General features: G+C 46.2%; 1 protein-coding gene across 1 annotated transcript in view; it reads left to right on the top strand.

The window, feature by feature from the left end:
• Positions 1-1,800: 1,800 nt before the first annotated feature.
• The window catches only part of LOC121858406 (zinc finger protein 853-like), a 34,050-nt gene continuing 9,969 nt past the window's right edge, over positions 1,801-25,881 (top strand). Inside the window, exons 1-2 of the mRNA XM_042354851.1 lie at positions 1,801-1,905; positions 2,107-2,175. Of these exons, the coding sequence (XP_042210785.1) occupies positions 1,801-1,905; positions 2,107-2,175 (174 nt within the window). The remainder of the gene's footprint in view (positions 1,906-2,106; positions 2,176-25,881) is intronic.

Raw genomic sequence — 25,881 nt, 5'->3', positions numbered from 1 at the left:
AGGAGGGAGGCAGGAAAAGGGAGAGATTAGAAGGGAGGGAAAAGAAAACAATGGTTGTGGTGAGGGAGAAAAGGAGGACGAGGAAAGGGGAGACTAGAGAGAAGGGAGGAAGGGTAGAGGTAGAAGAGAACAGAGACAAAGGAGGAGACAGAAGAACGGTAAAGAAAGACAAGAAGGGATAGGGTGTAGAAGGAAAACAAGAGACATAATAGAGAGATTATAGTAAGGATGGAGGAGGAGGAAAAGGGAGGAAGAGAGTAAAGGCGAGGCGAGGGATGGTCAGAGAGGGCAAGTTTATGAAAGGGAGGTGTGTGCACAGAGTAACGCGTGACCAATAACCCAGCTGACGTACACCCCGTTAAAACCACACACATACAAGCTAAGTCTTTGGGAAGTGATTTTTGTTGTTTTAATATTTCTCTCTCCCATTACAGTTATATGGCCATTCTAACAATCTTGTTAAAATGATCAACACACACACACTTGTTCACATATAAACACTCATGGACAGACACAAGTCTACAGGGGTTCGTCATATCGTCATATAAACATTCCACAGATCATTACATTGAGATACTTGTTTTAATATTGTTTTAGTTTGATTCCATAGTGTTTATTATTACGAGTTTCCTTCTGTCAAATGTAAACAAACACAGGTTTGCCACACTGTACAAAACCTGACGATCCCTGTAAGCGCACGAGTGAAGTGGACTGTACCTGGTAGTTCAATTACCAGGGAGAGCAAATACAGTATCTCAAAAAAGTATCTACCAGGATGGGTCCGATGACTTCTGAAATGCTACATGCAACTCGTGATGTCCCGGGAGGGTTGGTATGCGTGGCTCTGTGGCCTACTGATACTACTACATTTGGTAAGCGAACTATATTAATTACACCGAAATCAATAAACATTGCATTACATACAGTATATTAAACTATACCAAAGTAAATGCATATCCCAATATCTATCACCCATGGTCTCATAATGTCTCACACAGATTGTGGACATATACTTTTTTGAGATACTGTGTAATCACGGTCAAAAGTAATTATTTATCCCTCTTACTACCATACCCTCGAGCTCAAGGCCTTTCTTTACAATGGGTCACAAGAGGGTGAGGGAGGTATTGATGGGTGGAGAACTGGAGCTAGGGGTGGTGGACCCGGGTAAGGTCGGAGGGTCTAAGGCAAGGGCCAGATACGTTGCGAGAGTGTATGTGGTCTTAGAAATATCCTTAACACTTGAATAAAGTGTTAAGGTTAGTGGATGTAGCTTGACATTGATCCTGGCAGTCGATGAGCCTAAAGCCCAAACAACCAACCAGGAGTGCGGATGTCCGGGGAGGTGTCATAATAGTCATATGGACTTCACTTTCCCTTAGTTAGCTATGACTTTACTTGAGATATAGGGAGAAATGCGAGCGAGATTTGGCAGGTAATGTGTCGTTGGGGTTGATAAGGCATCTGGCTTCCTTGAGGGAAAGCCTCTGATATGACAACATAAGAGAGGAGGGGGCGTGGCTAACCACCAATAACACTAAATGAGGCTGTTACATGATCACTTCTACCTTTCGCCACTACCGTTCTTGAACAAATTATCAATATTAATTGATAAAAAAATAAGAATGAATTGTAACTTGGTCACTTCCACCTCTCGCTACTACCGTTATTGAAAAAAATCACTATTAATTGAAAGAAAAGAATGAGTTGTTGGATAGAAAGTGACTTTTCCACTTTGTAATACACTGTATGTTTATTAGATTTGTGAAAATCAATGCAAAGTGATGAGTGATAGTGACAATGGTGTTTGGCAACTGCTCAGCATCCAGCCCAGGATGGGCGCTAAGAACGTCGATTGGGGAGTCGCAAGCAAATTATCGGGTTGCGAACGGCTGGCAACAATGTGTCAGAAATTACTAAGGAGGTTGGGGTCACTGTTAGACGTTGGTTAACCTGCAGGGAGGAGTCTGGGAACTTGGGGAACTGGCCGCCGTGAGTATTTTTGATGGATTGCTGACATTAATATATCAAAATGACTAATTTCGGGTGCATAATGCAAACAAAACATATTTGAACTCTTAATTCAAATAAATTATATAATTTTAGGCCCGGAATACCACGATTGACAGGCGCCTCGCCTGGATGGACTATGGAGATTCTGTAAGACTTGTGTTGGTAAATATTAAAAATAAATGCCATTTCTACCCTCGTATTCATTATTTCTCCTCATATCAACGCTGTTATAAATATCTAATTACCGTCGTTTAAAACCTGAACAACAACCTGAAAAAATTATAAGGAAATGGATGGCATATTAAAATAAACATAAAATAAGGGTCCTTACCTATTATTCTTTCAAACATGTAAACCTAGTGAACAAAATTACATCCATCCTTCTCTTACGTCTTTCATGAATTTCACTGCTTTCTCCAACCTCTCTGATGAGCAACTTATATCGCATATCACCCACACCCTCCCCCAAGTCGACCATTCCCCCCTCTCCACCTCACGTTGCATGCCGTGCAGAAGGGACCCGCCACGGCACAGGGGTTAGGTGGTGGAGTGGATGATTACTTTTGACCGCGACTGTACTTGGAAGTTCACACACCTAAGCTTGCTGGTGTAGGGTCTTATTCACCACTGTGCATAACCCTGATGAATAACCAGTGGATAACTAGACTGTCGTTAGGGCAGATAGCGTCACCACATCCTTATATAATGCAGTAGTAAACCCAGCAATTTATAGCTTATTTAGTGAGGGTTAAAAGATAAGCATCCAGTATGCCGATTCAGTAGAATGACTTCAACCGCCATGCCCTTGAGCACGTCGGTGACATCAGTCATTGCTGAGCCTTCTCTTTGAACCGACCTTATCCTCAGACCTAACAAGAAGTGATTAGGGCCTAGACTAGAGTTTCTGTTCATAATCTTGGCTCAATACATAGATATTTTTCTAAAAGTGGTTGCCATCCTCAACCCCAGAGTCTACAGAGACTAAAGTTACTAAACCACAGGACATAGGAAGTGGCACTACCATCTTAGTGAAATTTTCAAACGATTACATTAATAGAACCCATTGTTCTAATTTTACGGACTTGGTAAATTATATTCAGTCAAACTACCAGAATCAGTTTCCTACAGTGAACCAAGTTACACAGGCACCTCCGAGTGAAATTACCTGTGGTAAAACGTAATTAGAATGCAGGTACCTGGGAGTGAATCATGTGGATGCTCTGGTCGTGACAGTTCTCTCTCACACACACCTTGCTGCATTTACCTGTCAAGCAACCGAAAAAAATAACATTTAAACACAGTAAACAAACACAGCGCAGTGTCAACAAACATTCAGTACTAACACGCCTCGAAATAAAAAACCCGTATATAACAACCCATTTAACCTTTATCCGGAAATGACTACACAGGTACAGAAGCAACTGAACAGCTACATGTACAGGTACAGAAATTGTGCAATTACAGGTACAAGTTCAAGTACAAAAATAACAGTACATGTAGAGTAACAAGTAGATATATAAATAGTGCGGTTACAAGTAAAATTACAGGTACAGAAATTTTAAAACAAAAACACTAACAGACAAGTAACAGGATTGATGTACTACATCGATATGTCATCATTTTGCAAATAAAGTAAGTGATCAAAAGCAGCTACTACTCCCCCACACCTATACAAGTAAGAGTACAGACAACAGACAGAAAACTCTAAAACGTTGTATCAAAATCGCTGGCCAGTAAACGTGGAATCATTGCAGTTCAAATTATGTGCAAAAAGCTGTGTTTTTGTAACCAAAAACATAAAAACGAAATAAAAAGAATAACAGTAATGTAGAATTACAAAACATACTGTATCCTCATCTATCATCAGGCAATTATGAAGTCGCCTTGACGTTCCTTCTACACCCATCGAGACAACTATTTGGAACAATGTGGTACTTCTAGCTCAATCTTGGATAATGTAGCACAAACGGAACAATATGGTGCTACAGGAACAATGTAGCATAACCGGAACAATGCGGTATATGACCAGAGCATTATTGTACAAACGGAATAATGTAGTACAAGTGTGCACATCAGTGTACAGTCAAGGTCAAAATTTCGCTCCCTCCCAAAATGAAGCAGCATCGACCCCAAACGGGATAAAACACCACAATTACAACAGTCAGGGTAAGCTCGGAGATTCATTCCCGTGACTCAATTTCACTATGAGGAGCGAACTTTTCTCCGCGACTGTCCATCTGCCCCTTAAACCATAACATAAGCTCTCATGCACACGTCCGTGTGTGGGGAGGTGAGGGGCAACTACTCATGGCCCGGCCCCCTCCGCTCATCCAACAGTAACTCCCCAATTAAAGACGAAGAATGCATCCGTCAGCGCTGGAAAGAGCACTACCATTCGCTGCTCAGCTGAAACACCAATGAGGATGTCCTGACTGCCTCAGCACCCAGAGCTGACTCACCTCAGCCATCCTCCATCCCGGGATGAGGTAGCTACTGTCATCAAACAGATGAAAAATAACGAAGCCACAGGACCTGATGGCATCCCAGCCGAGGTGTATAAAGCGGGAGGACCTCTGCTTACAAGCAGCCTCCACTCTCTCTTGGAGAATATAATTATGGGACGAGGAAAACCCCCAAGATGTTAAAGACGCTTCCATCATCAATATTTATAAGAGCAAGGGAGACCGGTCAGACTGTGACAACTACTGCGGGATCTCGCTGCTGTCCGAAGCTGGCAAGATTATCGCCCGAGTCCTCCAACAAACTTCTTCCTGAAGCAGAAAATTTCTTCCCAGAATCTCAATGTGGCTTTAGACCATCACGTGGCACCATTAACATGAGCTTTGCTGCTCGCCGGACACAGGAAAAGTGCAGAGAACAACGCCGTGACTTGTACATGGCCTTCATCGACATTACTAAGGTCTTCGACTCGGTCAAAGTTCATCGCCATTGTGAGGCAACTCCGCGATTGCATGAACGGCAGTGTCCTGTACAATAGTACCCAGTCTGAGTTCTTCCCCATCCAAACGGGAGTAAAACAAAGATGTGTACAGGCACCAACTCTCTTTTCCATTTTCTTGGTTTCCTTCCTTACTCACGCCAGTGCCAATGTAGCCGACAGGTTGGACAACCAATACCAGATGATGCAACTTTTCAACATAAAACGACTTCAGGCAGGAACAAAGGTGTCAGCCACTTCCATCACTATCTTCAGTATGCAGACAACCTCACACTCTTCACTCATAATTAATTGAACGCGACCTACAGGAGATCCTAACACTTATGTAGATGTGCGTGCACATTTCGACCTTAAGGTGAATGTACTTACTCATTTTCTCTTCCAGCCAGCCCCTGATTCAGCCACACATCCACCATCCATTCAGATTAACGGTACTACCCCCTCTAATGTTACCCACTTTTCGGCTCCCAACTGTCCACCACCACGGACATCGATGAAGAGATTCACCGTCGGATCAGATGTGCATCTCAAGCCTTTGGAAATCTCCGTACCCGTGCTATATTGCAGGAAGACATGGGTCACATACAGGAGGCACCTCAAGGCACTTGATAACTTTCACCAACATAGTCTACGTTCCATCCTCCGAGTTCGCTGGAAAGACAAGAGAACAAATCCCAGTATTCTCGCTTACATCAACTGTGGGAATATCGAGGCTACCATTATCCATGAACATCTACACTGGACTGGCCATGGTACCCACATGGACGACAGTAGACTGCCGAAGCAGCTACTTTACAGTGACATAACGAGTAGTAAACGTAATGCTGGCAGGCAACTGAAAAGGTATAAGGATCGTCTTAAGACAAACCTAAAAAAGTGCCAAATTGACCACCTCACCGGGGAGACGATTATTCCACACCACAACGCTTGGAGGAGCACCACAGAAGTTGTCAATACTTTCGAGTTAGCCCGGCTGCATACCGGGGCAGACAAGCGCCAACGCTGGAAAGACACTGCCGCCGCCCCTCCCGCACTAGATGTAGCCCTCCACATGTGCAAAATCATTGAACGACCCTGCCGGTCCCGTATCGGCCTCTTTAGTCACTTCAGAACTCAGCAACGTAGGTAACATCCTTGATGACTCATATCATTGCATCATAGCTGGATGACCATCATACTCGATTCTGAGTGACAGCAAAGTAGTAGTACAACTGCTGCAGATATTGACTATGAGGCTACAGTCACTGAATGCCGCATAGATCTGCGGCTCAACTAATTTAACACAGATAGGATAGCTTATTATGTATTAGGATATTTAATATTAAGGTAAATAAATGGTGGCGAAGGTGTGGCTATTGGGGGAAGCTGGAGGCCACGTTAAGGAAAGAAAGAAAAAAAAAAAAAGTAGTAGTAGTACGTGTGTGTGTATGTGCGGGTTGCTGTGTTGCTGTGTGCGGGTGCGTGCGTTGCTGTGCTGTGCGGCGGGTTGCTGTGTTGCTGCTGTGCGTGCGGGCTGTGCTGTGTTGCTGTGCGTGCAGGTTGCTGTGTTGCTGTGCGTGCAGGTTGCTGTGCTTGCTGTGCGTGCGGGTTGCTGTGTTGCTGTGCGTGCGGGTTGCTGTGTTGCTGTGCGTGCGGTTGCTGTGTTGCTGTGCGTGCGGGTTGCTGTGTTGCTGTGCGTGCGGGTTGCTGTGTTTGCTGTGCGTGCGGGTTGCTGTGTTGCTGTGCGTGCGGGTTGCTGTTGCTGTGCGTGCGGGTTGCTGTGTTGCTGTGCGTGCGGGTTGCTGTGTTGCTGTGCGTGCGGGCTGTGCTGTGTGCGTGCTTGCTGCTGTGCGTGCGTTGCTGTGTTGCTGTGCGTTTGCTGTGCTGTGCGTGCGGGTTTACTGTGTTGCTGTGCGTGCGGGTTGCTGTGTTGCTGTGCGTGCGGGTTGCTGTGTTGCTGTGCGTGCGTGGTTGCTGTGTTGCTGTGCGTGCAGGTTGCTGTGTTGCTGTGCGTTTGCTGTGTTGCTGTGCGTGCAGGTTGCTGTGTTGCTGTGCGTGCGGGTTGCTGTGTTGCTGTGCGTGCGTGCGTGCTTGTTGCTGTGCTGTGCGTGCGGGTTGCTGTGTTGCTGTGCGTGCGGGTTGCTGTGTTGCTGTGGGTGCGTGCTGTGGTTGCGGGTGTGCTGTGCGTGCGGGTTTGCTGTGCGTGCGGCGGGTTGCTGTGCGTGCGGTTGCTGTGGCGTGCGGGTTGCTGTGCGTGCGGGTTGCTGTGCGTGCGGGTTGCTGTGCGTGCGTGCGGGTTGCTGTGCGTGCGTGCGTTGCTGGGTTGCTGTGCGTGCGGGTTGCTGTGTTGCTGTGCGTGCGGGTTGCTGTGCGTGCTTGTGCGTGCGGGTTGCTGTGTTGCTGTGCGTGCGGGTTGCTGTGTGCTGCGTGCGTGCGGGTTGCTGTGTGCGTGCGTGCGGGTTGCTATGTGCGTGCGGGTTGCTATGTGCGTTGCGTGCGTGCGTACGTGCGTTGCTGTGTGCGTGCGTGCGGGTTGCTGCGTGTGCCGTGCGCGTTGCTGTGGTGCGTGCGTGCTGTGCGTGCGTGCGTTGTGCTGTGTGCAGGTTGCTGTGTGCACGTGCATGCGGGCTGATGTGTGCGTGCGTGCGTGCGGGTTGCTCTGTGCGTGCGGGGCGTGCGGGTTGCTGTGTACGTACGTGCGTGCGTGCGGTTGCTCTGTGCGTGCGTGTTGCTCTGTGCGTGCGTGCGTGCGTGTTGCTGTGTGCGTGCGTGTTGCTGTGTGTGCGTGCGTGCGTGCGTGCGTGCTGCTGTGTGTGTGTGCGTGCGTGTTGCTGTGTGTGTGCGTGCGTGTTGCTGTGTGTGTGCGTGCGTGTTGCTGTGTGTGCGTGTTGTGTGCTGTGTGTGTGTGTGTGCTGTGTGTGTGCGTGTGTGTGTGTGTGTGTGCGTGTGCTGTGTGTGTGTGTGCGTGTGTGCGTGTGTACTGTGTGTGTGCGTGCGTGCGTGTTGCTGTGTGTGTGCGTGCGTGCGTGCGTGTGTTGCTGTGTGTGTGCGTGCGTGTTGCACGTGTTGCTATGTGTGTGTGCGTGCGTGTTGCTGTGTGTGTGTGTGCTGTGCGTGTGTGCTGTGTGTGTGTGTGCGTGTTGCTGTGTGTGTGTGCGTGCGTGTTGCTGTGTGTGTGTGCGTGCTGTGTGTGCGTGCGTGTGCTGTGTGCGTGCGTGTTGCTGTGTGTGCGTGCGTGTTGCTGTGTGTGTGTGTGTGTGCGCGTGTTGCGTGTGTGTGTGTGTGTGTGTGTGTGTGTGTGTGTGTGTGTGTGTGTGTTGCTGTGTGTGTGTGTGTGTGTGCGTGCGTGTTGCTGTGTGTGTGTGTGTGTGTGTGTGTGTGTGTGTGTGTGTGTGTGTGTGTGTGTGTGTGTGTGTGTGTGCTGTGTGTGTGTGTGTGTGCGTGCGTGTGTGTGTGTGTGTGTGTGTGTGTGTGTGTGCGTGTTGCTGTGTGTGTGTGTGTGCGTGCGTGTTGCTGTGTGTGTGTGTGTGCGTGCGTGTTGCTGTGTGTGTGTGTGTGCGTGTTGCTGTGTGTTGTGTGTGTGTGTGTGTGTGCGTGTTGCTCTGTGTGTGTGTGCGTGTTGCTCTGTGTGTGTGTGTGTGCTCTGTGTGTGTGTGTGCGTGTTGCTCTGTGTGTGTGCGTGCGTGTGCGTGCTCTGTGCTCTGTGTGTGTGCGTGCGTGTTGCTCTGTGTGTGTGCGTGCGTGTTGCTCTGTGTGTGTGCGTGCGTGTTGCTCTGTGTGTGTGCGTGCGTGTTGCTCTGTGTGTGTGCGTGCGTGTTGCTCTGTGTGTGTGCGTGTGTGTGTGCGCGCGCGCGGGTTGCTGTGTGTGTCAGAAGAGGGTGGTGGGAAGGGAGGGAGAGTATGGTACAATTGGTACACGTCACACACGGGTGCGCCAGAGGATGTGCACAGGTATACACAACGCTCACCAATCATGTGCTCACCGGCCACACCTCTCTTATATCAACAACCCCCCGACACTGGTGGCAGTATTAACTTAATGCAATGGTACTAATGTGCTACTAGTGATGGTAATGAGTTACAATGATACTAATAGTGGTAATGGTGATGAGGTAGAGTGGTACTAATAATGGTGATGGTAATGAGGTACAATGATACTAATAATGGTAATGGTGATGGTAATGAGTTACAATGATACTAATAGTGGTAATGATGATGGTAATGAGGTACAATGATACTAATAGTGGTAATGATGATGAGCTACAGTGGTACTAATAATGGTAATGAGTTACAATGATGCTAATAGTGGTAATGGTGATGGTAATGAGTTACAATGATACTAATAGTGGTAATGGTGATGAGCTACAGTGGTACGAATAATGGTGATGGTAATGAGGTACGATGATACTAATAGTGGTAATGGTGATGGTAATGAGGTACAATGATACTAATAATGGTAATGATGATGGTAATGAGGTACGATGATACTAATAGTGGTAATGATGATGGTAATGAGGTACAATGATACTAATAATGGTAATGGTGATGGTAATGAGGTACAATGATACTAATAGTGGTAATGATGATGGTAATGAGGTACAATGATACTAATAATGGTAATGATGATGGTAATGAGGTACGATGATACTAATAGTGGTAATGATGATGGTAATGATGATGGTAATGAGGTACGATGATACTAATAGTGGTAATGATGATGGTAATGAGGTATAATGATACTAATAATGGTAATGGTGATGGTAATGAGGTACGATGATACTAATAGTGGTAATGATGATGGTAATGAGGTACAATGATACTAATAATGGTAATGATGATGGTAATGAGGTACGATGATACTAATAGTGGTAATGATGATGGTAATGAGGTACAATGATACTAATAATGGTAATGATGATGGTAATGAGGTACGATGATACTAATAGTGGTAATGATGATGGTAATGAGGTACAATGATACTAATAATGGTAATGATGATGGTAATGAGGTACAATGATACTAATAGTGGTAATGATGATGGTAATGAGGTACAATGATACTAATAGTGGTAATGGTGATGAGCTACAGTGGTACTAATAATGGTGATGGTAATGAGGTACAATGGCAATATAGTGGTATCAACTATGCTACACTTCTTTCCTTGAATCAGTGGTGTCAAGCACATTAACTTTATGTAACGCAAGGCAGTCTCCACATATTCTTGTTGAACAGAACTTTGCCGTGAGAATTTTTTTTTCTTTGCACATTACCTGTTCGAGGAATAAAGTGTCCATGTTGACCAGTGTTTATGTTGTTTTCCCATTCAGTGATATGCGGTTTTTGTTACTTTATCTACATTATATTTTAAGAGGTCTATGTGGGGAACGTATCTGCATTGTTATTGTTCCTTGGAGATGTCAAGTTATAATTGTTTTATATGATTTTTTTTTTCACTTTAAGTATAGTTAAGAATTTATTGATGTACATCTTCATTTACAACAGGGTCCATTAATGCAACATTTTTTATCTTATTTCCTTCTCATCTGAACAAGTGTTTCTGACGAAATTACTTGTTATTTTTACTGCAGTTACTGCGGTGATTTTCTATTCTGTCTTCTAGTTCTATATGACCATAAATAAGTATTTAAAAAAATTATATATATATATATATATATATATATATATATATATATATATATATATATATATATATATATATATATATATATATATATATACACAGGGTGTCCCATAAGTTTCCATACAACGTATCACCAACGCCATTACAAGCATAACTCCAGCTGTGCTTGAACGTGTTCTTCAGCAGTGGAGGACACGCATTGAAGTGTGTTTTCAACAGAATGGTAGTCATATAGAGCATATTATATAAATAAAAATGGATTTTCATATAAAATTTATTTTTCCTATGTATGAAAATGTATGGGACACCCTGTGTATATATATATATATATATATATATATATATATATATATATATATATATATATATATATATATATATATATATATATATATATATATATATATATATATATATATATATAATGAGAAACGGTATATGTATGTTGTGTTGTCATAGTAAGAGAAACAATTGAGACCCTGCAATTGTGTGTAAATGAGGCAGAACGTCAGATCAACAACCTGGGACTTGGTCACAATTTTCATGATGCCATATGACAGCAGGGTCTACCATTAGACAACACATTATGCTTCCTAGGCGGTAGTACCTCCCTGTTTGATAGCTGCCTACCTTATTGCGGTAATTATTAATAAGTTTCAACAATACTTTCACTTTTCAATTTACATGACGGCCTACTGATTCTAATTGACAATTTGCTTGGAAATAAATTGTTTTTTCTACCATATTACCTTTTGTTTTCGCTCGTTGGTATCACCATCCCAGAGTTTATATCTCCGAGCACTACAGCTTTTGATTTCCCTTGGTCATCATAACCATAATATTACCCATATATCATTAAACCTTCTTCCCTAGTTGTATCGCCTAATTATCTTATTTTCCCCATTCCTTTACAACAAATCCTTCTCTGCTCTTTCTAATAATTACTACATCTTAATTTATGTTTACATTAATTATCAGTAATATTTTATTGTCTAATATGCCATGAAATAAGCTTTCACGGTGATATAATACTAAGTCAAGAATATTCACAGACAATAGATGAGCAGTAATTAAGAGAGTTGCAAAGAGTAAAACAAAAGAACATCATTAACACACTAATATTACCAAGTATCAGTTAGAGGTTAGTTAGACAGATCACGAGTGATAATGGTTGGACGTAAAGAGGAACTTCCTCGAATGAGCCAATTAGACCAGATACTTGTTTTCTTTACATTTATTTACTGATTACGAAGGTTTTTTTTAATTCCCCGCCAGGTGTGGTGAGGTTAATTAGATCACGTGAAGACTGGATATCTCAGATTATAGCACCTGATGATTAAACACCCCAATGTTATCGGAGGGAAAAAACGTGTACTTGGGGTGTTAGGATAAGTTACTTAGCTTATGTTAGGTTAGGTTAGAATAGGTTAGATTAAGTTAGGTTAGGTTAGGTCGAATCATGAGGCGAAATAACATAAGAACATAAGAATGGAGGAAACTGCAGCAGGCCTATTGGCCCATACTGGACAGTCCCATTTACACCCAACCCCTATTGCTCGTATATCCATCCAACCTATGTTTGAGGCTATCCAGCGTATTCGAGTTAATGATGTTTGGTAACTTGTTCCATTCATCCACTACTCTATTTCCAAACCAATGTTTACATATTTCGCGCCTAAAACTAAATTTGTCTAATATAAAACCATTGTTACAAGTTCGCTCAAGGTTGGATAGTTTGAGTACCTTTGTAATGTCACCTTTGTTTAGCCCTGACTTTATACACCTCTGTCATATCGCCCCTCGCTCTACGTTTCTTGAGGGAATGCAAGTGAAGATGCTTTAACCTGTCTCTGTACTCAAGGATCCTAATGCCCGGGATTAGTCTCGTCATTCTCCTCTGAATTCTTTCTACGGATTCTATATCCATTCTGTAATACGGTGACCAGAATTGAACTGCGTAATCCAAGTGAGGTCTGACAAGCGCAAGATATAGAGCTTTAGGATGACCTCTCTAGTCTTGTAACTTACATTCCTTTGTTTGAATCCAAGTATTTTATTAGCCTTGTTTTGAGCAAATACACATTGTTTACTTGGCTTAAGATTCCTACCTATCATAACTCCTAAATCTTTCTCACATTCGGATTTCTCTATCACATCATTGTTCATCTGATATCTTGTTTCGCTGTTTACATCTCCTAGACTAAATACTTTACATTTGTCCACATTGAATTTCATCTGCCATTTTTCAGACCATTCGAAAAATTTGTTTAAGCCTTCCTGTAGTTTTGCGGAGTCCTCGTCAGATTTAATTACACGCCCTATTTTAGTGTCTTCAGCAAATTAACTTATGTTGCTGTCTATTGCAATATCTATGTCGTTTATGTATATAATAAATAATAATGGTTCAAGTACTGAGCCTTGGGGTACTCCACTAGTGACGTTGCTCCAATCGGATTTAGTGCCGTTAATGCTCACTCGCTGTTTCCTGACCTGTCACCACGCACTAATCCATTTTAGAATATCTCCTCCAATGCCATGAGCTTCCACTCTTCTTATTAGTCTTTTGTGGGGGACTTTGCTGAAGTCAATATACACCACATCATAGTCGTGCCCCTCGTCCACTGATTCGAAAACAGCTGAAATGAATGTTAATAGATTAGTCAGACATGAACACCTGCTTGTGAAGCCATGTTGGGAATCATTGACCAACTTGTGCTTCTCCAGGTGATTTTGTATAGAGTTTGATATTATTGCTTCCAGTAATTTGTCTACAATTGATGTTAAGCTGATCGGACGGTAGTTAGAGGATAGTGATCTATCCCCCTTCTTCAAAATCGGTATTACATTCGCTATCACCCAGGATTATGGTACTACACCCTATTTTAACGACATGTTAAACAAATTTGCAAAGGGCACACTATGCTCATCCTTACATTCCTTTAATACTCTGCCAAATATCCCATCGGGACCTGGCGACTTATTAGGCTTTAGCTTGTCTAATTGCTTACTAACATCGTTACTAGTCACTACTATCTCGCTTAATCTATTTCTTCACTATACTGTATCTGAATATAGTCGGTGCCTTGGGTATCATGTTTAAATTTTCGGTGGTGAAAACTGGTGAAAAATATTTATTCAGATTATTGCTCATTTCTCCGTCGTTATCAGTTAACTCGTCGGTATCTGACTGTATTGGTCCAATCTTTTCTCGTGTTTTAGTTTGATATATTTGAAAAAATCCCTTGGGGTTTGACTTCGCCTCCCTTGCTACCTTCAGTTCATTATTCCTCTTTGGTTTTGTTATCTCGGTTTTAACCCTACTGGCCAATACCTTATAATAATGTTGGAGGTAAACTTCACCAAGATTTATTCTTCTAACTATAAGCTGGGTTGCCAAATCTTCACGTGATTCATACATTTATACCAGGTTTCTCAGAGCTGCTCGCACCATGAAGATAAGCGTAATCTTATCACTTAATTAGTACAAGTTTAATGTGGTCAGTATATTTATATTTATTAATTTGGCAAATATTATCTTACGTTATGTTAACGTTTTGGTGTAAGTATTTTGTGGTATCACTAAGGTTAATGTAATCGCTCATAGGAGCGATTTTGGTTTGTTCAGACAATAAGACCCTTGTCGTTGACGCGATGAGTATAATTTGGTCATAACCTGTTGAATACAATTCACATATAACAACTGCTTGTACATCATGACACAGTTTGAATAATACGATCAATATACAGTACATAATTACACTTATTGAAGTTATTTAGAGTTCTCAGAGGATTCAACACTTCACAGTCACACTCACGTTTTGGGGTCTAGGGTTAGACCAACGAGAACAAATATAATGTCCTGCAGGAAGATGTTGTGGGCGAGAATCAAGAAGTTGCCTCTACAGTAGACGGCGATAGACTGTCCCTCAGGCAGTCACACAGCTGCTACCAGCTCCATCTCGCTTCATAAGCTATTCTGAGTTGTAAACAGTTTCTTCACTTAACATGTGGCCGGCGCGAACAATTTGTGCGTGGCGATAACAGTTAACCACCCTAACCTAACCTACCTTAACCATATGTAATACTCAGAAATTTCAGAGTAATTTCGAATGCCCCACCATTGGCAACACTGAGCGTTCAAGGTCGCGGGAGGGAAAAGAGCCCTGCCTGCTCATAGCGAGAGATTGCGGAACTAGGCCTATATGATATTAAATGTAATTTACCGAATTAATAATGATGCGATTCATGAAGTAAGGGACTATTATTGAATTTGAAATTATTATAGATCGTTTATCAGTCTGAATAATGTTACGGGTGTCCCAAGGAGTTATTAGTTAGGCGGAAAATATGTCACGTAGGCCTAAGCTAACGCCTTGAGAGGACGCGACGCTGGCTGGTTCTCAGTCGCGGGGAGGATTCATACAAAACAAGACGTCCCCGCGCGTCTGTCACAGAAATAGTCACGTGGCCTAGTCACCTGTGTCGCGCTATTGCCGTATAACAAGGTTTCCGTCAGAACCCACTTGACTGGAGTTGACTGGAGTTGACCGGCGTTGACCGGAGTTGACTGCGAGAGATTGACTGCCGTTTGAGACTGCCGTTGATGATTGAGGGTGGCGATTGTCGCCATTGGACCGATCAGTGTAGGCCTGTCACTGTTTAGCGGGGTAGCAAAGGATCTCTTGAGTGAACGAGTGCTCCCGACAACTAAAACGACGGGACCAGCATCAGCAGTGGGTGATCAGTTCTTACCACTCGGGTGCACAACACCACGTGTCCTCTGTCAGCTAGAAGTGTTACCTACTGGCCATAGACACCTGCTGGCGTTCTCTCTTCCTGCCCATGGATGCACTGGGAGTACACTGAGGCTATCTGAGTATATTAATGGTCACACACTGAGACCGTGAGTCTAGGACTCTAGGAGATACCTAGAGGAACATTTTATCTTCCTTATTACGGGTGTAGTTAATACCATTTCTCAGTTACTGATATTATCTTGACGTGTGTAGTTTAATATTTCTTAAATAATTTTGATAGTGTTTTTTGAATGTTTGTGTCATTAAGTGGAACCAGAGTGATACTGTGATGTGATTCTTTTAATGCATCTAATTGTTCTTCATAATTCTGATCTCAGGTATAACCTTGTTCCCCAGAGTAGTGGTTAAGTTAGGTTAGGAAGTGTGCATCTGTTGGGGTGCTATAATTTTGTTGAGTGCCCTTAAGGCCTATTCATTGTAGAGTATTTAATTTCTTATTTTTTAATACCATTTCCTAAGTGACTGATATTATTTTGTGAAAGCCCTTAAGGCCTGTTTCATGTGTGCAAGCAACATTTCTTAATACTTCAAATTTATTGTTGCCTGTGTTTCTAATAATTTCTATATCATGTATAACTTTTATTCCCCAGAGTAGTGTTTTAAGTTTAAGTTAAGAGGTGCGCATATTGGTGTACCATTATTTGATTGTGTTTGTAGTGTTGGAGGGAATATAAGTGTCTAAATTTTACAGTGTGTCTCATTCATCCCAGTCACAGACGCTATCCTTCCACGGGTCATGGACAATTCATTTTGTTTAGTAGATTTAAGTGTTCTTGTGCTGGTTCGGGATTTTTATCAAAGGGGCGCTTCCACTGCCATTACCATCTATTAATTTTTAATAAACCCCAAGTCAAGTGAGAAATTAAAGTCCAGTAAATTCCGACCGGTTACACATATATTAACCCGACCTAACCTAAACGTACGACCTTAATGTTAACCAACCTAACGTAAACAACGCTAATATAACCTAGCCAACCTAACCTAACATTAACCTAAACGGAACTGACTGTGGTCTTGACTGCGGCATTGGAGGTGGATGGAGGCGAGTGTCAGAGGTGGGTGAAAGTGGGTGGCAGGGTGAATAGAGATAAGTTGGCAGAGTGATATTTATATTGAAACAGTTTATTTAGCCAGAATGAACACAGATACACAGTCGATTAAAAATTATAATATTAACATGGCTGAGTCAGTTGAGAGCCTGAGGTCTCTTGTAAGCACCTGACATATACTGTACATTTATCTCAAGGAAGTATTGTGTAACATTTAGTATCATCTGGAATAATACACACAGCATGGTGGTAGTAAGAGCATATCAGAATGTTACCATGGTTATCACTTCAATATCTATTTTTTTTACATTTATATTATAAGTATACACATACTTTACAGTGGAGTTGATAAACATAAATATGATAAGGGAGGGAAGCAGTACAACATGGGTTGTATTAAGGTGGAACAAGAGGACAGAGATGTCAGTTTTATGTCTAATCGGCAAATATATTTATTTTAATGGTAATTTCTATCTATCTTCATGATAATTTTTGATAAAACGGTTTTGGTGGTACAGTAAAAGCAGGAATATAAAGTAGGTATTAAAAAAACTCTTAATACTAAGCCAATAGATATTTTTTAAGAGATGATTTAAAGGAAAGGAGCGTAGTCTTTGCTCTGATGGGTGGGGGTAAGTTGTTCCACACCTTCACACCGTGATATTTTATGAAGGTCTGGGACTGACAAGAAAGCAGGGGGGGGGGGGAGGGGTTTGTCTTAGTAGCTCTGGGTGTCTTTTGTATCTCTGATTATTCCAGAACTGGAAATAGGTATTGTCAAGCAAGTGATTGACAGATTTGTAAACAAAGAGGGCACAACAGCAGGTGTTAATATCGTCGAATTTTAACATTTTCAGTTTTGCAAATTGTTCGTTTGTGTTGTAAGTTTTTTCAGTAGGTCATTGTCCGCACAACTCTCTTTTGTGCAGTAATCAGGGGTTGTGTTTTTGAGGCAGAGGCCCCCCGTAGTGTGTAACAGTGTATCAGGTGTTGGTAAACAAGATCATAATAGATTTATTTCATTGCTGTAAGAGTGAGTGACTGTCGAGTGTGATATGGGTACAAGTGAGTGGCAGGGTGGGTGGAGGTGGGGGGAGGGGGTGGTGGAGGATGGGAGTAGGGGTGGGTGGAGGGGAGTAGGTTGGAGTGGAGGTGAGTGCCAGGGGTGGGTGGAGGTGGTGATAGAGGTGGGTGGGAGGCAAGTGCCAAGGGTGGGTGGGCCGAGTGCCAGGGGTGGGTGGAGGCAAGTGCCAGGGTGGGTGGAGGCAGAGTGCCAAGAGATGAGTGGAGGTGGTGGCAGGGGTGAATGAGATAAGTTGAGGTGGGTGGAGGTGAGTGCAGGGGTGGGTGGAGGTGAGTGTCAGGGTGGATGAGAGATAAGGTGGCAAAAGGTGGGTGGACGTGAGTGGTAGAGTGGTAGGGGTGGGTGGACGTGGTGGCAGGTGGGTGGACGTGAGTGGCAGGGGTGGGTGGAGGCAGGTGCCAGGGGTGGAGTGGAGCGAGTGCCAGGGGAGTGGGGTGGAGGCAGAGTGCCAGGGGTGGGTGAGGCAGGGAGTGCCAGGGAGTGGTGGAGGCAGAGTGCCAGGGGTGGGTGGGAGGCGAGTGCCAGGGGAGGTGGAGTGGAGGCAGAGTGCCAGGGGTGGAGTGGAGGCCGAGTGGCAGTGGGTGGAGGTAAGTGACGGGATGGGTGAATGTAAGTGGTACAGGTAGGTGAGGGGGGTGGAAGAGGGTAGAGCGGGTGGAGGAGGGTAGAAGAAGGTAGGGTGGCTGGAGGGATAGATGGAAGGGTGTGGTCTCGTGGGCAGCTTCCATGACGTACCACATCCTTCATTACCGTCCCCCACCTCTTGGGCCGGAAGGAGGAGGGGTGTTGGAGTGGTGGGAGGGAGTGGGGTATGTGAGAGAAGGAGGTGGAAGGGAGGAAAGAGACAGGACGGAGGGGGGTGTATCTGAGAGGGAGGAAGAGAGAGTATGGAAGGGGGCGTATCAGGGAAGGAGGCGTATATGAGAAGGAAGGAGGATGGAAAGGAGTGGGCATATGTGACAGGGAAGAGATAAAGGGGGGGGAAGGAAGGGATGTATCTGAGAGGAAGGCGGGAGGTAGAATGGAAGAAAGAGGGAGGGAAGGGATGTATAAGAAAAGGAGGTGGTGGTTTATTAGGCTGTCGAAAGGATTACCTTGACAGTAAACCGAGAAACCTTACCGTGGGAGAGACAATATTGCAATAGAGGATGTGTGTCTGGCCGCCTTTACAGGGGTAGTGGGAGAGGGAGGAGCCGGAGAGTCTTTTAGCGAGGGCATTGAGTAAAGTGGGTTTTTTCTAACTTTTTGTTGTAGGAGGAGTGATGATGAAGGGTAGAAGAGGTGAGGAGGAGGGATGATGAAGGGTAGAAGAGGTGAGGAGGAGGGATGATGAAGGGTAGAAGAGGTGAGGAGGAGGGATGATGAAGGGTAGAAGAGGTGAGGAGGAGGGGATGATGAAGGGTAGAAGAGGTGGAGGAGGAGGGAGGATGAAGGGTAGAAAGGAGGGAGGGAATTGAGTGAAGAGGAGGGATGATGAAGGGGAGGTGTGAAGAGAGGGAGGAGGGATGATGAAGGGTAGAAGAGGTGAGGAGAGGGATGATGAAGGGTAGAAGAGGTGAGAGGAAGGGGTAGAAGAGAGGGGGATGTGAAGGGTAGAAGAGGTGAGGAGGAGGATGATGAAGGGTAGAAGAGGTAGATGATGAGGTGAGGGAGGAGGGATGATGAAGGGTAGAAGAGGTGAAGAGGAGGGATGATGAAGGGTAGAAGAGGTGAGGAGGAGGGATGATGAAGGGTAGAAGAGGTGAGGAGGAGGGATGATGAAGGGTAGAAGAGGTGAGGAGGAGGGATGATGAAGGGTAGAAGAGGTGAGGAGGAGGGATGATGAAGGGTAAAAGAGGTGAGGAGGAGGGATGATGAAGGGTAGAAGAGGTGAGGAGGGATGATGAAGGGTAGAAGAGGTGAGGAGGGATGATTACTTACTGAGGAGGTATTTCCTACAGAGAAGAGATGCCTGGGAACCTACTCTATGCCAAATGAAGTGTAGCGATAGTTCCTTGACGGGAGAAGGGGGTGAGAACGAAGGGACATACTTGAAGGGGCGGTTAAGTGTTATACGGTAGAGAGTAAAAGTGACTTGTGTTTTCCTATCGGAGGTGAAAGGTGCATTAGGAGGATACAATGGCTGGAAGGTACGGGAAAGGGGGCTTCTTTGATGGGGTGGCGGCAGATAAAAGGGGGGATACAGGGAGGAAGGAAGGGCGATTGGAGAAGGAGAGCAGAAAAAGAAGGAAGGGGAGGGGATAGGGAGGAGGAGGAGGGAGGAGGAGGAGGGGAGGAGGGAGGAGGTAGAGGGAGGGAGGAGGGAGGGAGGGAGGGAGGGAGATAGGGGCAAGGAGGGAGTGGGGGAGAGAACGGGTTGCCGGTAACCGCAAACGACCTTGACGACTCTGGGCTATAGAGTGAAGGTTAGGAATGCTGAAATGTTGTACAGGTAGGAGTCAGCATTGGAAGACGTAAACACAACGAGTACAGAAGATGCTGAAAGGGGTGGACGATAACGTAAACATGCATCGAAGGGCTCTGATGGTGGGAGGAAGAGGCGTAGAAAATAACAAAGAATATGACAAAGGAACACGAAAGGCGAAAGTGACCGCACTGGTCACCAAATATCGACCATGGAGAAGCACCAGGAGAGGGGTGAATGTAATGGTGACGTCAGGATTATAGAGGAGCTGCCTCGCCTCACACCTCTGCTGTCCCTTTCTCCTTCTGGTTACTTTCCTTTAACCATACTTTATGTTCACGACCAGTGTTGGCCTTTCACTCTTCCTCATACACACACACACATGTCGCCTTCATTGACTTCACTAAGGCATTCGACCTAACCGACCACAATTTAATCATCAACAAAGCTATCGACCTCGGGTTTCGAAGAAGTCTTATACCTTGGCTTACAGACTTTCTCAGTAACCGACGCCAAGCTGTGCGCTTCTGAGGGGCTGTCTCCACCTCTCAGTCACTCACCTGTGGTGTCCTCCAAGGCACCAAGATGGGACCACTATATTTCCTTATGCTCATCAATGATGCCCTACGAGAAACCCCTGCTCGCTGGAAATATGTCGACGACTCCTCCATTGGGATCAGAGTCAACAATTCTGCTCCCGACTATACCGCCCTTCAGGATTTATTGAACAGCCTCCAAAACTGGGCCACCAACAACCACGTCACCATCAACCATACCAAGACCATAATTATGCACATCAACCTCCCCTCCGACGTTGTCCCACCCCTTTCCATTACTTTAGGTCCCAACACACTCCAGGTTGTAGTGAAGTTGTCAAATCCTCCAGTTTCTGTCTCCACCGATTCAAGTCCCTCGGAGTTCCTGCCCCCGAGCTCCTCAGTGTTTACTCAACATTCATACTTCCCAAGCTCACCTATGCCTCCCCTACCTGGTCTTCCTCCCTAAATGCCACACAACGTAAACACCTAGAAAAAGTGCAAAGGAGGGCATGCAAGATTATTCTCTCCCCTTCCTACTCCACATATCAAGAAGCGCTCAACCCACTGACCCTCTCGGCTCTCACTGACCATCACCACGACCTCGCCTGCAAATTTGGTGAGAAGCTTCTGCACCATCCTCGACACCGGCTCCTACTACCACCTGAGATGCCTCGCCTGAGAACTGCTGTTCGACACCACAACCACATCCAGCCCATATGAGCACGAACTGGTCGCTATAAGAACAGCCCAGTCCCAACCATTGTAAAAATTATCAATAACTTGTAATAAACCAGTGTATTCACTCCCAGTCAATCTTACTTTTTGCACTATCACTATGTTGAAATGCCCTGTAGTTTGAGCTTCTCCCCACCTAGTTATTATATATCATATTTGTATCACTTATGTTACTTGTATATTATTTGAAAATCAAGATACTAATTCCCCAATTATGTAACTGTATATTGTCAGCTGGCTGCAATGCTCTTTCAATAAACCGTTAATTATTATTATTATTATTATTATTATTATTATCATTATTATTATCATTATTATTACACACACAGATGCGCGCGCTTGCTCACTTTTTAAGGCTCCACCCTTCTTCCCTTCCCTGCTTTCTCAGACTTCCCATGCTTTCTCCTTTTCCTTCTATCTATGACCTCCACCCTCCTTCCTTTTCTTCCCAAGACCCTTTCCTCCCTCATTTTTCTTCCTTCTAAGAAACTCAAAACCTCCTTCCGTTTCCTTCAAGACTCTCACCCTCCAGGCCGACACTTCACCTTTCCCTTTTCTTTAATAGACCCAACTTTTACCTTCCTCCTCAGACCCTCCTTCCACTCTCCCTTTCCATAATGAATATCAAACCACACTCCATGACCCCCAGATTGCCACCCAACCCACCCCACCCACTTAGCTCGCCCACCCACCCATCCCAACCACAACATGTCCAGGTGGCCCGCAGACAACCTGGTGGCGATGAGTGAAAGTGTAGCTTCTGCCTGAAGAAGTACAGTTACTACTACCTCAAGTGCTACAGTTACTACCATAAGAGCAACAGTTACTACCACACGAGCTACAGTTACTACCTCAAGTGCTACAGTTACTACCACAAGTGGAGGGGAGGATGGAGGTAACAGATTGACATGATGTTATGAGGGAACGAAATTGTGGATATTGGATGTAGTGAAGAAGGGGAGCATAAAATGAACGTGGAGGGAAGGTGGAGAAGCAAGATCCGAGTTGGAGGAAAGAGGGAGGGGGACAGAAGAATTGAGAAATGGGAGAGGGAAGAAGGGAGAAAAATTGAGGGAAGGAGGACAGGGAGGGAGGGAGGGAGGACAGGGAGGGAGGGAGGGCAGGGAGGGAGAAGAGCTGAGGGGAAGTTGATCATTACAGTATGAGCGAATAACAGGTCGCCCCCACTGTCTGGCCACACAACACAGCCTGCCACACCGGAAGTCTGCCACACAACACAGCCTGCCACACCGCATAGTCTGCCACACCTCACAGCCTGCCACACAGCATAGTCTGCCACACCACACAGCCTGCCACACTGCATAGTCTCCCACACTGCATAGTCTGCCACATCACACATCCTGCCACACATCACAGCCTGGCATACCTCGCAGCTTGCCACACTGCACAGCCTGCCACACTGCACAGCCAGCCCCACCGCACACAACCTGCCACAACACACATAGCCTGCCACACTACACACAATGCCTGCCACACTACAAAGTCTTCCACACCAAACAGCCTGCCACACTGCACGTAGCCTGCCACAGCACACACACAGCCTGCCACAGCACACACACAGCCTGCCACACTGCATAGTCTTCCACACCACACACAGCCTGCCACACCACACACAGCCTGCCACATCACAGACAGCCTACTACACCACACACAGCCTGCTGCACCACACAGCCTGCCACACACACACAGCCTGCCACATCACAGACAGCCTACTACACCCACACACAGCCTGTTGCACCACACACAGCCTGCTGCACCACACACACAGCCTGCCAACACACACAACCAGCCTGCCACAACACACACAACCAGCCTGCCACAACACACACACAACCAGCCTGCCACAACACACGCAACCAGCCTGCCACAACACACACACAACCAGCCACAACACACGCAACCAGCCTGCCACAACACACACGCAACCAGCCTGCCACAACACACACAACCAGCCTGCCACAACACACACAACCAGCCTCTGCCACAACACACACACAACCAGCCTGCCAAACACACACAACCAGCCTCCACAACACACGCAACCAGCCTCCACAACACACGCAACCAGCCTGCCACAACACACATACAACCAGCCTGCCACAACACACGCAACCAGCCTGCCACAACACACACACACACACACCCAGCCTGCCACAACACACACACACACACCCCAGCCTGCCAACACACACACACACACACACCCAGCTTGCCACAACACACACACACACACACACACACACACACACACACACACACACACACACACACACAGCTTGCCACAACACACACACACACACACACACACAGCTGACACAACACACACACACACACACACACACCCCCAGCTTGCCACAACACACACACACACACACACACACACACACACACACACACACACACACACACCCAGCCTGCCACAACACACACACACACAACCAGCCTGCCACAACACACACACACACACACAACCAGCCCACACAACACACACACACACACACACAACCAGCCTTCCACAACACACACACAACCAGCCTGCCACAACACACACAACCCAGCCTGCCACAAACACACACACACACACACAACCAGCCTGCCACAACACACACACACACACACACACAACCAGCCTGCTACAACACACACACAACCAGCCTCCAACACACACAACCAGCCTGCCACAACACACGCAACCAGCCTGCCACAACACACACACACGCAACCAGCTGCCACAACACACACACCCAGCCTGCCACAACACACACACACACACACACAACCAACCTGCCACAACACACGCAACCAGCCTGCCACAACACACACACACCCAGCTACACAACACACACACACACACAACCAGCCTGCCACAACACACACACACACACAACCAGCCTGCCACAACACACACACACACACAACCAGCCTGCCACAACACACACAACCAGCCTGCCACAACACACACACAACCAGCCTGCCACAACACACACACAACCAGCCAGCCAACACACACACAACCAGCCTGCCACAACACACACACACAACCAGCCTCCCACAACACACACACAACCAGCCTGACTACAACACACACACAACCAGCCTGCCACAACACACACACAACCAGCCTGCCACAACACACACAACCAGCCTGCACAACACACACACAACCAGCCTGCCACAACACACACACACACACACAACCAGCCTGCCACAACACACACCCCCACACGCAACCAGCCCACACACAACAACACACACACCAGCCTGCCACAACACACACACACACACCCACACGCAACCAGCCTGCCACAACACACACACACACACGCAACCTGCCTGCCACAACACACACACAACCAGCCTGCCACAACACACACAACCAGCCTGCCACAACACACACAACCAGCCTGCCACAACACACACCCAGCCTGCCACAACACACAACCCAGCCTGCTACAACACACACAACCAGCCTGCCACAACACACACACAACCAGCCTGCCACAACACACACACAACAGCCTGCCACAACACACACACAACCAGCCTGCCACAACACACACACCCAGCCTGCCACAAACACACACACACACACACAACCAGCCTGCCACAACACACACAACCAGCCTGCCCAACACACACACACAACCAGCCTGCCACACACACACACACACACACAACCAGCCTGCCACAACACACACACACACACACAACCAGCCTGCCACAACACACACACAACCAGCCTGCCACAACACACACACCCAGCCTGCCACAACACACACACACACACACAACCAGCCTGCCACAACACACACAACCAGCCTGCCACAACACACACACACACACACACACACACACAACCAGCCTGCCACAACACACACACACACACACACAACCAGCCTGCCACAACACACACACACAACCAGCCTGCCACAACACACACAACCAGCCTGCCACAACACACAACCAGCCTGCCACAACACACACAACCAGCCTGCCACAACACACACACACACACAACCAGCCTGCCACAACACACACACAACCAGCCTGCCACACACACACACAACCAGCCTGCCACAACACACACACACACACACAACCAGCCTGCCACACACACACACAACCAGCCTGCCACAACACACACACAACCAGCCTGCCACAACACACACACACCCAGCCTGCCACAACACACACAACCAGCCTGCCACAACACACACAACCAGCCTGCCACAACACACACACAACCAGCCTGCCACAACACACACACACACAACCAGCCTGCCACAAACACACACCCAGCCTGCCACACACACACAACCAGCCTGCCACAACACACACAACCAGCCTCCACACACACACACACACCCAGCCTGCCACAACACACACAACCAGCCTGCCACAACACACACAACCAGCCTGCCACAACACACACACAACCAGCCTGCCACAACACACACACACAACCAGCCTGCCACAACACACACACACAACCAGCCTGCCACACACACAACCAGCCTGCCACACCACACACACAGCCTGCCACAACACACACAACCAGCCTGCCAACACACACACCCAGCCTGCCACAACACACACACCCAGCCTGCCACAACACACACACCAGCCTGCCACAACACACA

The sequence above is a fragment of the Homarus americanus genome, unplaced genomic scaffold (genome assembly GCF_018991925.1).
Source record: "Homarus americanus isolate GMGI-L3 unplaced genomic scaffold, GMGI_Hamer_2.0 scaffold57980, whole genome shotgun sequence".
Taxonomy (NCBI): Eukaryota; Metazoa; Arthropoda; class Malacostraca; order Decapoda; family Nephropidae; genus Homarus; species Homarus americanus.
The sequence above is the reverse complement of the archived record's forward strand: the minus strand, read 5'-3'. Positions and strand labels throughout refer to the sequence as shown.